The following is a 14,344-nucleotide window of genomic DNA, read 5'->3' as shown; positions in this document are numbered from 1 at the left end:
CTCAGCCTCCCAAGTAGCTGGGACCACAGGCGCATGCCACCAAACCTGGCTAATTTTTTTTTAATTATTTTTTGCAGAGATGGGGTCTTGCTACGCCTCACCTTTTTGAACCTCTATTTCTGCATGATAAGGCGCAGGTGAAAAGCTTAGAGAGGTTAAGGGTCAGAGACTGGGTTACAGTGCCAGCTGTGCCCTCATGCTATGTGACTGTAAGCCACGTATCTCCGTGCTCCAGTTTTGTCCTCTGTAAAATGGAAATAGTAAGAACCACCTCCTAGTCTTGGGTGTGGCTTTGATGAAGCGGAGACACAAGCCAAGTAGTTAGCACAGTGGTTACCAGAGAACTGCTCAACAGCATTAGCTGTTATCGTACATCACCTTTAACACAGGCATGATCAACACCCACCTCGCAGGCCTGTTAAAAGGACTACTATGCCAAGCTGGTGAGCACTGGGTCTGGCACACCATGGGCCCTTAATAAATGGCAGCTAGGCCGGGTGTGGTGGCTCACACCTATAATCCCAGCGCTTTGGGAAGCTGAGGCGGGCGGATCACTTGCGGTCAGGAGTTTGAGACCAGCCTGGCCAATATGGTGAAACCCTGTCTCTACTAAAAATACAAAAATTAGCCGGGCATGGTGGTGGGCACCTGTAGTCCCAGCTGCTTGGGAGGCTAAGGCAGGAGAATTGCTTGAACCTGGAAGGCGGAAGTTGCAATGAGCTGAGATCATGCCACTGCATTCCAGCCTGGGCGACAGAGCGAGACTCTATCTCAAAAAAAAAAAAAAGGTAGCTATTCATTCCTGAGTGCTGTGTTCCTAGGCCACTGCTGGGGCCTCAGCTATGACCAACAGAGACCCAGGCCTTGCCTTCATGGTCACATCATTCTGACACTATCAGAGCTGAGTTCTCCCTTTAGCCCCGTGGTTCCTTCCTGGGTGGCAGAGGCAAGCAAGGAGCTCTCAGAGCTTCCTCTTCTCTGCTGAGTGGAAGTAAGAGCAGTCTCTGTCTCACGGGTGACTGTGGGGATTCAAAAAAAATCCTGCATCTCTCACATGGCCTAGGGGTGCCTGCGAAGGATCAATTAAATGGTTAATTGCTATTGTTAATATTTCTTTTTTTTTTTTTTTTTGAGACGGAGTCTCACTCTGTCGCCCAGGCTGGAGTGCAGTGGCGTGACCTCGGCTCACTGCAAGCTCCGCCTCCAGGGTTCATGCCATTCTCCTGCCTCAGCCTCCCGAGTAGCTGGGACTACAGGCGCCTGCCACCGCGCCCGGCTAATTTTTTGTATTTTTAGTAGAGACGGGGTTTCACCGTGTTAGCCAGGATGGTCTCGATCTCCCGACCTCGTGATCCGCCTGTCTCAGCCTCCCAAAGTGCTGGGATTACAGGTGTGAGCCACCGCGCCTGGCCTACTGTTGTTAATATTGTTTTATTCATCTATTCTTTCAAACCATATTTGATGGACCCAACCCTAGGGTACAAATGTGACCCAAATATAACTAGTCCCCACACTCACAGAGCTGGGTATGTGCATATACGTATGAATGGATAAACATTTTTTTTTTTTTTTGAGACGGAGTCTCGCTCACTGCAAGCTCCGTCTCCTGGGTTCATGCCATTCTCCTGCCTCAGCCTCCCAAGTAGGTGGGACTACAGGCACCCGCCATCACGCCCGGCTAATTTTTTGTATTTTTAGTAAAGACGGGATTTTTATACACATACACTCACACACACACACACACACACACACACGGTAAGTGTTCCTTATCCGAAGTGCTTGGGATCAGAAGCGTTTCGGATTTTTTCAGATTTTGGAATATTTGCCTATTCATAATGAGATATCTTAGGGATGGCACCCAAGTCCAAAGACCAAATTCATTTATACTTTATAAGCGCAGCCTGAAGGTAATTGTATACAATATTTTAAATAATTTTGTGCATGAAACAAAGTTTGTGTTAAGTACTTACATGTGAAACTTTCCACTTGTAGTGGGGCATCATGTCAGTATGCAGAAAGTTTCAGATTTTGGAGCTAGCCGGGCGTGGTGGCTCATGTCTGTAATCCCAGCACTTTGGGAGGCCGAGGCAAGCAAATCACCTGAGGTCGGGAGTTCAAGACTAGCCTGACCAACATGGTGAAACCCTGTCTCTACCAAAAGTGCAAAAATTAGCCAGGCATGGTGGCACACGTCCGTAATTCTAGCTACTCAGGAGGTTGAGTGAGGCAGGAGAATAGCTTGAACCTGGCGGGTGGAGGTTACAGTGAGCTGAGATCATGCCACTGCACTCCAGTCTGGGCGACTGAGCAAGACTCTGTCTTAAAAAAAAAAGAGATTTTGAAGCATTTCAGATTTTGAATTAGGGATGTTCAAACTGTGTGTGCGTGTGCGTGTGTGTGTGTGTGTGTGTGTGTATATATATATACATATATATATATACATATATATATATATATACAAAAAAAATTTTTTTTTTGAGATGGAGTCTCGCTCTGTTGCCCAGGCTGGATAGCAATGCAACCTATGCCTCCCGGGTTCAGGCAATTCTCCTGCCTCAGCCTCCCGAGTAGCTGGGATTACCATTTACTCCTGTATTACTGCCCCAGCCTCCTCCCTGGTCTGCTGGCCTCCAGTCCTGGCTCCTCCAGTCTGTCCTCCCTAGAAGAGTCCAAGAGGCCTTTCTAAAGCACAAAAACTGACCCTGTCCCTTCATTGCTCGGAGCACCTCTATGCCTCCTAAGTGCCCTTGAGAGAAAGCCCAGGCTCCTCACCACCTCCAGCTAATTTTTGTATTTTTAGTAGAGACAAGGTTTCATCATGTTTGCCAGGCTGGTCTCAAACTCTTGACCTGAGGTGATCCACCTGCCCTGGCACCCAAAATGCCAGGATTACAGGTGTGAGCCACCACACCAGGCCCATGAATGTGTATCTTAAGTGTGTTAAATTCCACAAAGGGGAAGGAAAGGGAGCTATGATTAGGGCATTTTTAGAGGACACCTGACTGAGCTTGGGAAACAAGACTTCTCTGAGGACTGAGATCTGACAGATGAGCAGTAGTTAACCAGGTATGGGAAGAGCTCATACAAAGGTCCCGTGGCCAGGGAGCGCTTGGGTCAGTGGAGGAATAGCAAGGAGGCCAAAATGACTTGTGCAAAGGAACAAGGCAGAGTGTGGGGTGGTGTGAGTCTGGAGGAAGGGCAAAGGCCAGGCCATGCAGGACCCTAAAGGCCACAGTGAGGAGCCTGGGCTTTCTCTCAAGGGCACTTAGGAGCCATAGAGGTCCTCCGAGCAATGAAGGGACAGGGTCAGTTTTGTGCTTTAGAAAGGCCTGTTGGACTCTTCTAGGGAGGACAGACTGGAGGAGCCAGGACTGGAGGCCAGCAGACCAGGGAGGAGGCTGGGGCAGTAATACAAGAGTAGATGGGAAAGTTCTATATAAATGTCATCTGACAGGAAAACTGAACCTAGTAAACAGGTGCCATTTCAAGCTGGGATCCCAAGGATACACAGGAGTTAAACAGGTGAGGAGGGGCTAATACAGGCCAAAGCCCTGTGGTGGCAGAAACAGAAGGCCAGTGGAGCTGTCCAAGGATGAAGCTGAGTGGTCAGGCCACAAGGGTCTTTTAGGCCAAGGATAGTTTGGTCTTCCCCGCAAAAACAACTGAAGCATCAGACAGGAGAGGGAAGTGGTCAGGTTTCACTTAATATTCACTCCTATTTTTTGAGACAGTCTTTTTTTTTTTTTTTTTTTTAGGGAAAAGAGTTCCCCCTGCCCCCCATGGAGGGGAGGGGGGGTATCTCGGCCCACTGCAGGCTCCGCCCCCCGGGTTCACACCATTCTCCTGCCTCAGCCTCCCGAGTAGCTGGGACTACAGGCGCCCGCCACCTTGCCCGGCTAATTTTTTGTATTTTTAGTAGAGATGGGGTTTCACCGTGTTAGCCAGGACAGTCGCGATCTCCTGACCTCGTGATCCGCCCACATTGGCCTCCCAAAGTGCTGGGATTACAGGCGTGAGTCTTGCTCTGTCACCCAGGCTGGAGTTCAGTGGCACAATCTCCATGCACTGCAGCCTCCTCTTCCCAGGCTCAAGCAATTCTCGTGCCTCAGCCTCCCGAGTAGCTGGGACTACATGCACACACCACTAAGCCTGGCTAAGTTTTTTTGTTGTTTTTTTTTTTGAGACGGAGTCTTTCTCTGTCCCCCAGGCTGGAGTGCAGTGGCGCGATCTCGGCTCACCGCAACCTCCACCTCCTGGGTTCACGCCATTCTCCCATTCTCCTGCCTCAGCCTCCCGAGTAGCTGGGAATACAGGCGCCCGCCAACACGCCCGGCTAATTTTTTGTGTTTTTAGTAGAGATGGGGTTTCACCGTGTTAGCCAGGATGGTCTCGATCTCCTGACCTCGTGATCCGCCCGCCTCAGCCTCCCAAAGTGCTGGGATTACAGGCTTGAGCCACCGCGCCCAGCTACTAATTTTTGTATCTTTAGTAGAGATGGGGTTTCACCCTTTTGGCCAGGCTGGTCTCGAACTCGTGACCTCAGGTGATCCACCTGGGATTACAGGCGTGATCCACCGTGCCAGGCCAACTTAATACTCACTGCTATTGTGTGCCAAGCCAAACCTCAAGAGTGGCTGAGCTCTTCTGGGAACGGGGAACCCAGCAATAAGCGAAACAGACAACATTCTGGAGGTGGCCAGTATAACGTCAGGACTGCTCTGAGGGTTACAGAGACTTCCCTCTTTCTTGCTAACACCAGATCGGCGCTGGGAGGCGACACCAAATGACACAGTATGCTACAACAAACAGAAGCCCTTGGGATCCTACCAATGATTATGCTCAAGAAAAGATTAATGAATATACTCCTGAGGAAATGAGCCTCTTGTCTCGACATACTTCCAAGCCCAGATTTTACCAGGATGACCAGCTGTGCCCCCCAACCCAGGGTCCCTCACCCCAGACAAAAGGCCAGTTACTCACGATCTTTTCGTAATACTCCCGTCTCCGCTCCGCCCTCTTCTTGTAGTCGACCATCAAGCCTCGAAGCTTCCGCTCATGCTTCCGAGCCTCGTGCCACATTGTGGTGAGGCCAAGCCTGGGGCCTCAACCTGAGGGATGAAGGGACCAAGAAAGTCAGATGGTCTGTGAAAACCGTATGGGCAGAATCAAAGTCATCTAACAAGTTGGTGACAGAGTCGATCCCAAACAACACATCTCTTAGCTTCAGGGAGCAGAAGTGAAGCTGCAGAACAGTATGCCAGATGTTCAAGTCTATCCCTAACAACTTCGATCTGGCAGCTTGGGCATTCTGAAAAACGCTTAGGTGATTCTGAGGTGAGCATCCCTGGGAAAGGGGTGTCCTAGATTCCACGCACTGGAGTCGGGGATGAAAGGTTTTGAAACATCAATAGTGTTTGAAGTAGGGTCAGAAGGCAAAGCCTGAGCACTTAAGGCTGGAGCTCAAGGGAAAGAGAAGAGCTGAAAAGGCTCCCACTAGGGGCCATGCGTGGGGTTGGGTATGAGTCTGGGTGGTAGAGGGATAAGGAGGATAAGGATGAAGGCAGGTGGAGGAAATTGGAGAAAGCCTTTAAGGGAACAGTGCAGTTGTATGAAGGTGGAGGTCGAGGACAGGTGAAGGGCGTGGCAGAAGATGAAGATGCTAGAGGGAGTGGGAACACGGGGAGGGAGTGTTGCAAGGAGACCAGAGTGAAGCTGAGGTCTAAAGATGAGATCTAGATGGCGGGGTGGGGAGAGTATCCAAGGAAAAACAGCGTAGAGCCTGAGAGAGGCGGAGCTGGCTGACGGGAGGGCGTGGGCTGAGCTTGGGGGCAGGGCTTGTGGGAAAGGGCGGAGACCGAAGGTTTGGACAGGGCTTGCGGGTCGCGTCGCGGCCTGAGGATTTGGGCTGGGTTTTGTTTTGTTTGTTTGTTTTTTGACAAGGGGGTGGGGCCTGTGATAAGCTGCCGGGCCGAAGGCCGAGTCCGATGCGGCAACTTCTGGCCCACAGCCGAGGCACGGGCGCGGCCTGAGGCCCGTCAGGCCGAATGGGGTGAGGGACGAGCGATCCTCGGGGCCGGGACGCAGCAGAAGCCCACAGCAGCATGGGGAGAGCCTGAGGAAAGGGAGAAGCTGGGCTGACGCCTGCCTGAAAACCGGGAGGTCGAGCCCGCCGCCTGCACTCACCGGCTGGTCGCCGCCTCCCACCGCTGCGCTCGCGCGCGGCCCGCACCGGAAACGGAAATGAAAGACTGCGCCGGGGAGGGGGCGGAGCACGGTGGAGCGCCGTGCAGCGGACTTCCGCCGACGTGAGAGGCGGGTCCTAGAGTCGAGAGAGGCGGGATCCGGAGAAAGAAGTGGGAGAGCGGACAAGGGAAGAACTTCGATGCTTTATCTTTTTATCTTTTTAAATTTTATTTATTTAATTTTATTTTTTTGAGACGGAGTCTCTCTTTGTCTCCCAGGCTAGAAGGCAGTGGCGCGATCTAGGCTCACTGCAACCTTTGCCTCCTAGATTTCAGCTATTCTCCCATCTCAGCCTCCCGGCTATTCTCCCACCTCAGCTGGGACTATAGGCGCGCGCCACCAAGCCCGGCTAATTTTTTTATTTTTAGTGGAGACAGGGTTTCACCATTTTGGTCAGGCTGGTCTCAAACTCCTGACCTCAGATGATCCACCTGCCTCGGCCTCCCAAAGTGCTGGGATTACAGCCATGAGCCACCATGCCCGGTCTTATTTTTTACTTTTATTTTTATATTTTTTTGAGACACAGCCTCGCGCTGTCGCCCAAGCTGGAGTGCAGTGGTGCGGTCTTGGCTCACTGCAACGTCCACCTCCTGGGCTCAAGCGATCCTCCCACCTCAGCCTCCGGAGTAGCTGGGATTACAGGCGCGCAGCACCACGCCCGGCTAATTTTTGTATTTTTTGTAGAGACTAGGTTTCGTCATGTCGCCCAGGCTGGTCTCAAACTCGTGAGTTCAAGCGATCCTCCTGCCTTGGCCTCCCAAACTGCTGGGATGACAGGTCTGAGCCCCCAGCCTGGAGGCTTTCTTTGCTACTAAGGGACTAGGGCATTTCCCAAGCGCAGAACAGATGAAACACCCGGGGCTCAAAAACTCATCTTTATTGGGAAGACTCTGAACAACCAACCTACCCCCCACCTTCAAGTCTGGGGAGGGAGGGCCGGGAATCTGCCCCCTCCTCCCATATGTACAATCTTTTCCGAATCCTACTGGAGAATGTGCCCCCACATGTGGGGACAGAGGCAGCTGTAACAAGCTACTGCACGGGAGCCATGTCCCTTTTCCTCTCCGGACTCAGTTTCCTCATCTGTAAAATGGGCTCAAGGGGAAACCCGTGCAACGGAGCTTCTCGCCAAGGCTGAATATGTCCACTTCAGAAGCATGAGGAAGGGCCAAGGGGATGGGGGTGCTAGACATCCTGGTTGGGATTGCACGGCTCCTCCACCTCCCTCCCCACCCAGTGCCCCTCCTCTGGCATCGCGGGGCTACGTGGCTTCAGGCCCCGGGGATAGGAGGCCGCCCCCAAAGGCCGCCTCGCGGTACTGATTGGGGAACATGTTGCTGCCCACGAGGCTGGCGGTGCCTCCATCCCCGGGACCCGGGGCCTGGTACGAGTCCAGCGTCAGTGGTTCAGGGCCGGGGGTCTCCCCAACCACGGCCCCGGCACCTCCGCTGCACACAACAGCGCTAGCGTGTGGCGGTGCCGGGGGCAGCAGGTCCAGCATAGTGAAGAGTGTGGGGGCCGTAGGGTCGTAGGCAAAGCCATCGTCCAGGAGGTCAGGCCCGCCAGGGGGCTCCAGGCCGGGCAGGGACACGGTGCCAGAGAAGAAGTCAGGGTCTGGCAGCAGGGCTGACGGCGGGAGGAACGGGCCTACGGGGATGAAGACAGAGAAGTGTAGTGTGATTTAGGGCCAACTTCTGATCAGGCCCTAAATCAAATGCCCCACTCCCTGCAAAATGTGATATCTAGGTGGCCTTTTTTTTTTTTTTTTGAGATGGAGTCTCATTCTGTCACCCCGGCTGGAGTGCAGTGAGGTGCTCTTGGCTCACTGCAACCTCTGCCTCCCCGGTTCAAGTTGATTCCCCTGCCTCAGTCTCCCGAGTAGCTGGAACTACAGGCCAGGCACGTGCCACACCCAGCTAATTCTTGTCTTTTTAGTAGAGATGGGGTTTCACCATGTTTGCCAGGCTGGTCTGGAACTCCTGACCTCAGGTGATCCACCTGCTTCGGCCTCCCAGAGTGCTGGGATTACAGGTGTGAGCCACCAAGCCTGGCCTTAGGTGCCCTCTTAATCCCAAGGAGAATCCATGTGGGACTATCACCATTCTCAGATAATAAGTAAATTGAAGGCCAAGCGTGGTGGTTCACACCTGTAATCCCAACACAACATAGCGAGACCCTGTCTCTACAAAAAATTTATTTAAAAGTTAGCTGGGTGTGGTGGTGCTCGCCTGTAGTCCCAGCTACTTGGCAGGCTGAGGCAGGAGGATTGCTTGAGCCCAGTTTGAGGCTGCAGGGAAGTATGATCACACCACTGCACTCCAGCCTGGGCAACAGAGCAAGACCTTCTCTCTCAAAATAATGATAATAATAAGTAAACTAACGCACTGAGGGAAAGTAAATGGAAGGCTCACACAGCTGTTGCGAAACTATGGTTGAAACCATGCTGCTACACAGCTGTGGAGAGTTTTCCCTGAGAGTGAGAAAGGAGAAGAGGTTCCAAAGCCCCCCAACATACAGAGATAACCCAAAAAGTAAAATCTTCAGACCTTGGGAGACACAAGTTGGGAAGTCACCAGTCCCAAAATTGTCACAAAAAATAAATGTCATTCTCAGGCATAATGGGGACTTAAGAAAAAATAACAATCAAATAAAAAAGTTTCATTATAAGAGGGATTCTGAGGCCAGGCATGGTGGCTCACGCCTGTAATCCCAGCACTTTGGCAGGCCAAGGCAGGCAGATTACCTGAGGTCAGGAGTTCAAGACCAGCCTGGCCAACATGGCGAAACCCCATCTCTCCCAAAAATACAAAAATTAGCCGGGCGTGGTGGTGGGCGCCTGTAATCCCAGCTACTTGGGAGGCTGAGGCAGGAGAATCACTTGAACCTGGGAAGTGGACGTTACAGTGAGCTGAGATCGTGCCACTGCACTCCAACCTAGGCAACAGAGCAAGACTATCTCAAAAAAAAGAGGGACTCTCTTTTTGGAACAAGACAAACCTTAGAGACACAAGGCTATTGGGACTATTTTCTAGCTTTCCTTGCAGCCTGATGTGATCATGTGACTAAGGTCTGCTAACTGGAATGTGGGCATAATGGCTGGAGCTACAGCAGCCACCTTGCACCATGAGATGGTGAACTGAAAATGACAGAAGCCTCGGTCTCTTGATGATCATGCAGTCACCAGACCATCCCTGGAACACCTACCTATGGACTGTTTTTTGTTTCTTGTTTTTGAGACAGAGTCTTGCTCTGTTGGCCAGGCTGGAACACAGTGGCACCATCTTGGCTCACTGCAGCCTCCACCTTTTGGGTTCAAATGATTCTCCTGCCTCAGCCTCCCAAGTAGCTGGGACTACAGGCATGTGCCACCACATCCAGCTAATTTTTGTATTTTTAGTAGAGATGGAGTTTCACCATGTTGGCCAGGATGGTCTCTCTCTCTTGACCTCGTGATCTACCTGCCTTGGCCTCCCAAAGTGCTGGGATTACAGGCGTGAGCCACAGTGCCAGTCCTGTTTCTTGTTGTTGTTGTTGTTTTGAGAAGGGTCTCATTCTGTTGCTCAGGCTAAAGTGCAGTGGTGCAATCTTGGCTCACCGCAACCTCCACCTCCTGGGTTCAAGTGATTCTTCTGCTTCAGCCTCTGAGTAGCTGGGACTACAGGTGTGCACCACCACGCTCAGCTAATTTTTGTATTTTTAGTAGAAACAGGGTTTTACTGGCCGGGCGCAGTGGCTCACGCTTGTAATCCCAGCACTTTGGGAGGCCGAGGCGGGCGGATCACGAGGTCAGGAGATCGAGACCATGGTGAAACCCCGTCTCTACTAAAAAAAAAAAAATACAAAAAATTAGCCGGGCGTGGTGGCGGGTGCCTGTGGTCCCAGCTACTCGGAGAGGCTGAGGCAGGAGAATGGCGTGAACCCGGGAGGCGGAGGTTGCAGTGAGCCGAGATCGTGCCACTGCACTCCAGCCTAGGGGACAGAGCGAGACTCCGTCTCAAAAAAAAAAAAAAAGAAACAGGGTTTTACCATGTTGGCCAGGCTGGTCTCAAACTCCTGGACTGAAGCAGTCCACCCGCCTCAGCCTCCCAAAGTGCTGAGATTACAGTCATGAGCCACTTTCAGTCCCTACGGACTACGTATGTGAGACAAGAAATAACGTTCCATCCTGTTGAAGCCCCTGTTATTTTGAGTTTTGCTCTAAATGCAGTTAAAGGTGATCATAGGTGGGGCGCAGTGGCTCACGCCTGTAATCCCAGCACTTTGGGAGGCTGAGGCAAGCAGATCACTTGAGGTCAAGAGTTCAGGACCAGCCTGGCCAATGTGGTGAAACCCCGTCTCTACTAAAAAATACAAAAATTAGCCAGGCGTGGTGGTGCATGCCTTTAGTCCCAGCTACTTGGGAGCCTGAAGCAGGAGAATTGCTTGAACTCAGGAGGCAGAGGTTATAGTGAGCTGAGATCATGCCACTGCACTGCAGTCTGGGCAACAGAGCAAGACTCCATCTCCAAAAAAAAAAGAAATAGATTAAATTTTAAAACACCACTGAGCTAAGTATGTACTGGGCCTTTTCAAAGGAGTCCCTGAGGCTCTGAGAGGTAGAGCAACTTAACGAAGGTCACATAGCAAGGAAATGGCCCAGGAGAGATCAGAACTTCCATTCTGTCTCCAGAGCCCTCATTCTTTCCACTCTATGTTGCTGGCTAAGTGCTGAGTGACTCGCCTTGTGGCTGCTCTTGGAGGGCGTGAAGAGGCCAGAAAAGCAAGGGTGCCACTTACCCTCTGCCCACCCAGGGGACAGGGGCTTATGTGTAGCTGGGACCCACCTGAGCCGTGGTTGGGCAGGAAGTGGTCCAGGATGGCCGGCTTTTTCTTCCGCCGTTTGCTCTCGATGCCATGGGGGTCTGAGGGAAGGCAGAGATGAGGACCCCTGTTCCCCGACAGCCCTTCCTCCCCAGCCTGGGGTGGGACAGGGCAGTGGGGTCAGCTGTCCCCTCCCCAGAACCTGGGGATGGGGGTAGAAAGGGGCAGAGGGCACACACCAGAGCTGTTCAGCTCCCCAAGGACGTCAGGCATCCCCCGTTTCCGCTTCTTGTCCACGCCGTAGCTGTCTGTTGAGGAGATATCAGGGACACACACTAAATACTAAAATTAGCCGGGCATGGTGGTGGGTGCCTATAGTGAGTCTTGCTCTTTCGCCCAGGTTGAAGTGCAATGGCACAATCTTGGCTCACTGCAACCTCTGCCTACCGGGTTCAAGCAATTCTGCCTCAGCCTCCCGAGTAGCTGGGACTACAGGCGCCCACCACTACAACCAGCTAATTTTTGTATTTTTAGCGGAGACAGGGTTTCACCGTGCTGGTCAGGCTGGTCTCGAACTCCTAACTTCAGGTGATCCGCCTGCCTCGGCTTCCCAAATTGCTGTGATTACAGGCATGAGCCACCGCGCCCGGCCTACACACTGGCCTCTTTGTTGTTCCTGGAGCACCCCAGGCACAATCTGGCCTCAGGACTTTTGCACCTGCTGTTCCAGCTGTTTAAAACACTCTTCCTCCACTCTCACTACTTCCCTAGAAAACTTCCCTGCTTAGTCATCCTCCTGTCCTCAGCTCCGCTGTCCCCTCCTCCAAGAAGCCTTCCCTGATGCCCACAGCTGGGTCAGGTGCCCCCTTTGGGCAACGCAAGCCCTTGAGCACTTCATTCCAGTCCTGCCCACTGGTCATCACTCTGTAGGGACAGGCTGTCCCCTATCCTCAGGACTATAAGCCTCATGAGGACACAGCTAGGGGCTGTGTTGGTCACTGCTGTTTCTCTAGCAATACTGAGCACAGGCCCGGGCATGTGCAGGATGCAGAGGGGAGGAAAGATTAAATACTCTCCAAATGTCACAGGACAGCTACTATTATTTCCATTTTGCACAGAAGAATGAGGCTCAGAGAGGCCAAGGTCACACAACCAGTAAGCAGCAGAGCCAGGATCTGAACACTGTCTTTGTAGCTCTGAGCCTGCATTCTAGTTCTGCCTCTTTCCCATCCCCACTGGGGTCTCCTCAAGGCCGAAGACCTAGTCTCCGAGGTGGTGGGTCACCCTGGGTTGCTGTAGTTACCATGGTCACGAGGCAGGTACGTGAAAGGCAATGGCTCGCTGCAGACCCCATCGGTGAGCCGCTGCAGGAAGACGTTGACTGTCACGGGCTCGACAATCTCCAGGTCCTCGTAGGGCGGCGTCTTGAACACAATGGCAATCTGGCGGTGCACGTCGGCCTGGGAGAAGTCAGCCCGACCTTCCCAGGAGGCCCTGCTGAACACCACTGATATGTCCTCTGGCAGGAAACGGGGGACATCAGCTAAGCCAGGACATCTGGGCCACTGTGCTCCCAACTTGCCCAGCCTCCCCCAAAATCAAGACTAATATTCCTCTTTTTTTTTTTGAGAGTCTTGCTCTGTTGCCCAGGCTGGAGTGCAATGGCGCAATCTCGGCTCACTGCAACCTCCGCCTCCCAGGTTCAAGCGATTCTCCTGCCTCAGCCTCCTGAGTAGCTGGGATTACAGGAACTCACCACCACCTCTGGCTAATTTTTTGTTGTTTTTTTTTTGTTTTTTTTTTTGAGATGGAGTCTCACTCTGTCACCCAGGCTGGAGTGTAGTGGTGCGATCTCGGCTCAGTGTAGGCTCCACCTCCCGGGTTCACGCCATTCTCCTGCCTCAGCCTCCTGAGTAGCTGAGACTACAGGCACCTGCCACCACGCCTGGCTAATTTTTTGTATTTTTAGTAGAGATGGGGTTTCACCATGTTAGACAGGATGGTCTCGATCTCCTGACCTCGTGATCTGCCTGCCTTGGCCTCCCAAAGTGCTGGGATTACAGGCGTGAGCCACTGCGTCCAGCCTTGTTTTTTTTTTTTTTTGAGACAGGGTATCGCTCTGTTACCCAGGCTGGAGTGAAATGCCATGATCTTGGCTCACTGCAACCTCTGCCTCTGGGCATTGAAATCTTCCTACCTCAGCCTCCCAAGTAGCTAGGATTACAGGCATGCACCACCACACCCGGCTGATTTTTTTGTATTTTTTGTAGAGAAGGGGTTTCACCATGTTGCCCAGGCTGGTCTCAAAGTCCTGGATACAAGCAATCCTCCCACTTTGGCCTCCCAAAGTGCTGTGATAACAGGCGTGAGCCACCATGCCCAGCCTCTAATATTCCTAAAAATAAAACTAATCGGCTGGGCGCGGTGGCTCACGCTTGTAATCCCAGCACTTTGGGAGGCCGAGGTGGGCGGATCATGAGGTCAGGAGATCGAGACCACGGTGAAACCCCGTCTCTACCAAAAATACAAAAAAAATTAGCCGGGCGTGGTGGCGGGTGCCTGTAGTCCCAGCTACTTGGAGAGGCTGAGGCAGGAGAATGGCCTGAACCCGGGAGGCTGAGCTTGCAGTGAGCCGAGATTGTGCCACTGCACTCCAGCCTGGGTGACAGAGCGAGACTCCGTCTCAAAAAAAAAAAAAAAAAAAAAAAAAAAAAACTAATCACCAGGCACGGTGGCTCACACCTGTAATCCCAGCGCTTTGGAAGGCTGAGGTGGGTGGATCACTTGAGGTCAGGAGTTCGAGACTAGCCTGACCAACATGGTGAAACCCCGTCTCTACTAAGAATACAAAATTAGGCCGGGCATGGTGGCTCACGCCTGTAATCCCAGCACTTTGGGAGGCCAAGGAAGGTGGATCACCTGAGGTCGGGAGTTCAAGGCCAGGCTGACCAACATGGTGAAACCCCGTGTCTACTAAAAATACAAAAATTAGCATGGTGTGGTGGTGTGTGCCTGTAATACCAGCTACTCAGGAGGCTGAGGCAGGAGAATCACTTGAACCTGGGAAGCAGAGGTTTCAGTGAACCGAGATCGTGCCACTGCATTCCAGCCTGGGTGACAGAGTGAGACTCCATCTAAAAAAAAAAAAAATTAGCCGGGTGTGGTGGCACACACCTATAGTCCCAGCTACTTGGGAGGCTAAGGCAGGAGAATAACTTGCACCAAGAAGGGAGAGGTTGCAGCGAGCTGAGATTGTGCCATTGCACTCCAGCCTGGGCCACAAGAGCAAAACTCCGTCTCA

At 52.3% G+C, this 14,344-nt stretch overlaps 2 protein-coding genes across 5 annotated transcripts in view; both read right to left on the bottom strand.

Annotated features, from left to right (window-relative positions):
- CLASRP (CLK4 associating serine/arginine rich protein) overlaps positions 1-6,247 on the bottom strand; it is a 32,204-nt gene extending 25,957 nt beyond the window's left edge. The window contains exons 1-2 of one of the 2 annotated variants that reach the window (XR_004252278.2): positions 6,184-6,239; positions 4,981-5,108 (exon numbers count right to left, since the gene is read on the bottom strand). Coding sequence is in view for 1 of the 2 variants with exons in the window: in XM_032177487.2 (XP_032033378.1) it covers positions 4,981-5,079 (99 nt within the window). In the remaining variant the exon portion in view is untranslated. Of the gene's footprint in view, positions 1-4,980; positions 5,109-6,183 lie in introns of both variants that reach the window. The other variant, XM_032177487.2, reaches the window with a different exon arrangement.
- Positions 6,248-7,102: 855 nt separating this feature from the next.
- Positions 7,103-14,344, bottom strand: part of RELB (RELB proto-oncogene, NF-kB subunit) — a 45,299-nt gene continuing 38,057 nt past the window's right edge. For 2 of the 3 annotated variants that reach the window (XM_032176446.2, XM_032176447.2), the window contains 4 exons: positions 12,347-12,562; positions 11,283-11,351; positions 11,067-11,144; positions 7,103-7,890 (listed from right to left, as the gene is read on the bottom strand). In XM_032176446.2, the coding sequence (XP_032032337.1) occupies positions 7,505-7,890; positions 11,067-11,144; positions 11,283-11,351; positions 12,347-12,562 (749 nt within the window). In that variant the 3' untranslated portion in view covers positions 7,103-7,504. The remainder of the gene's footprint in view (positions 7,891-11,066; positions 11,145-11,282; positions 11,352-12,346; positions 12,563-14,344) is intronic. The other variant, XM_058428996.1, reaches the window with a different exon arrangement.

The sequence above is a fragment of the Hylobates moloch genome, unplaced genomic scaffold, assembly GCF_009828535.3.
Source record: "Hylobates moloch isolate HMO894 unplaced genomic scaffold, HMol_V3 SCAFFOLD_15, whole genome shotgun sequence".
Classification (NCBI taxonomy): domain Eukaryota; kingdom Metazoa; phylum Chordata; class Mammalia; order Primates; family Hylobatidae; genus Hylobates; species Hylobates moloch.
Note: the sequence above shows the minus strand (reverse complement) of the source record. Positions and strands in the feature narration are given on the sequence as shown.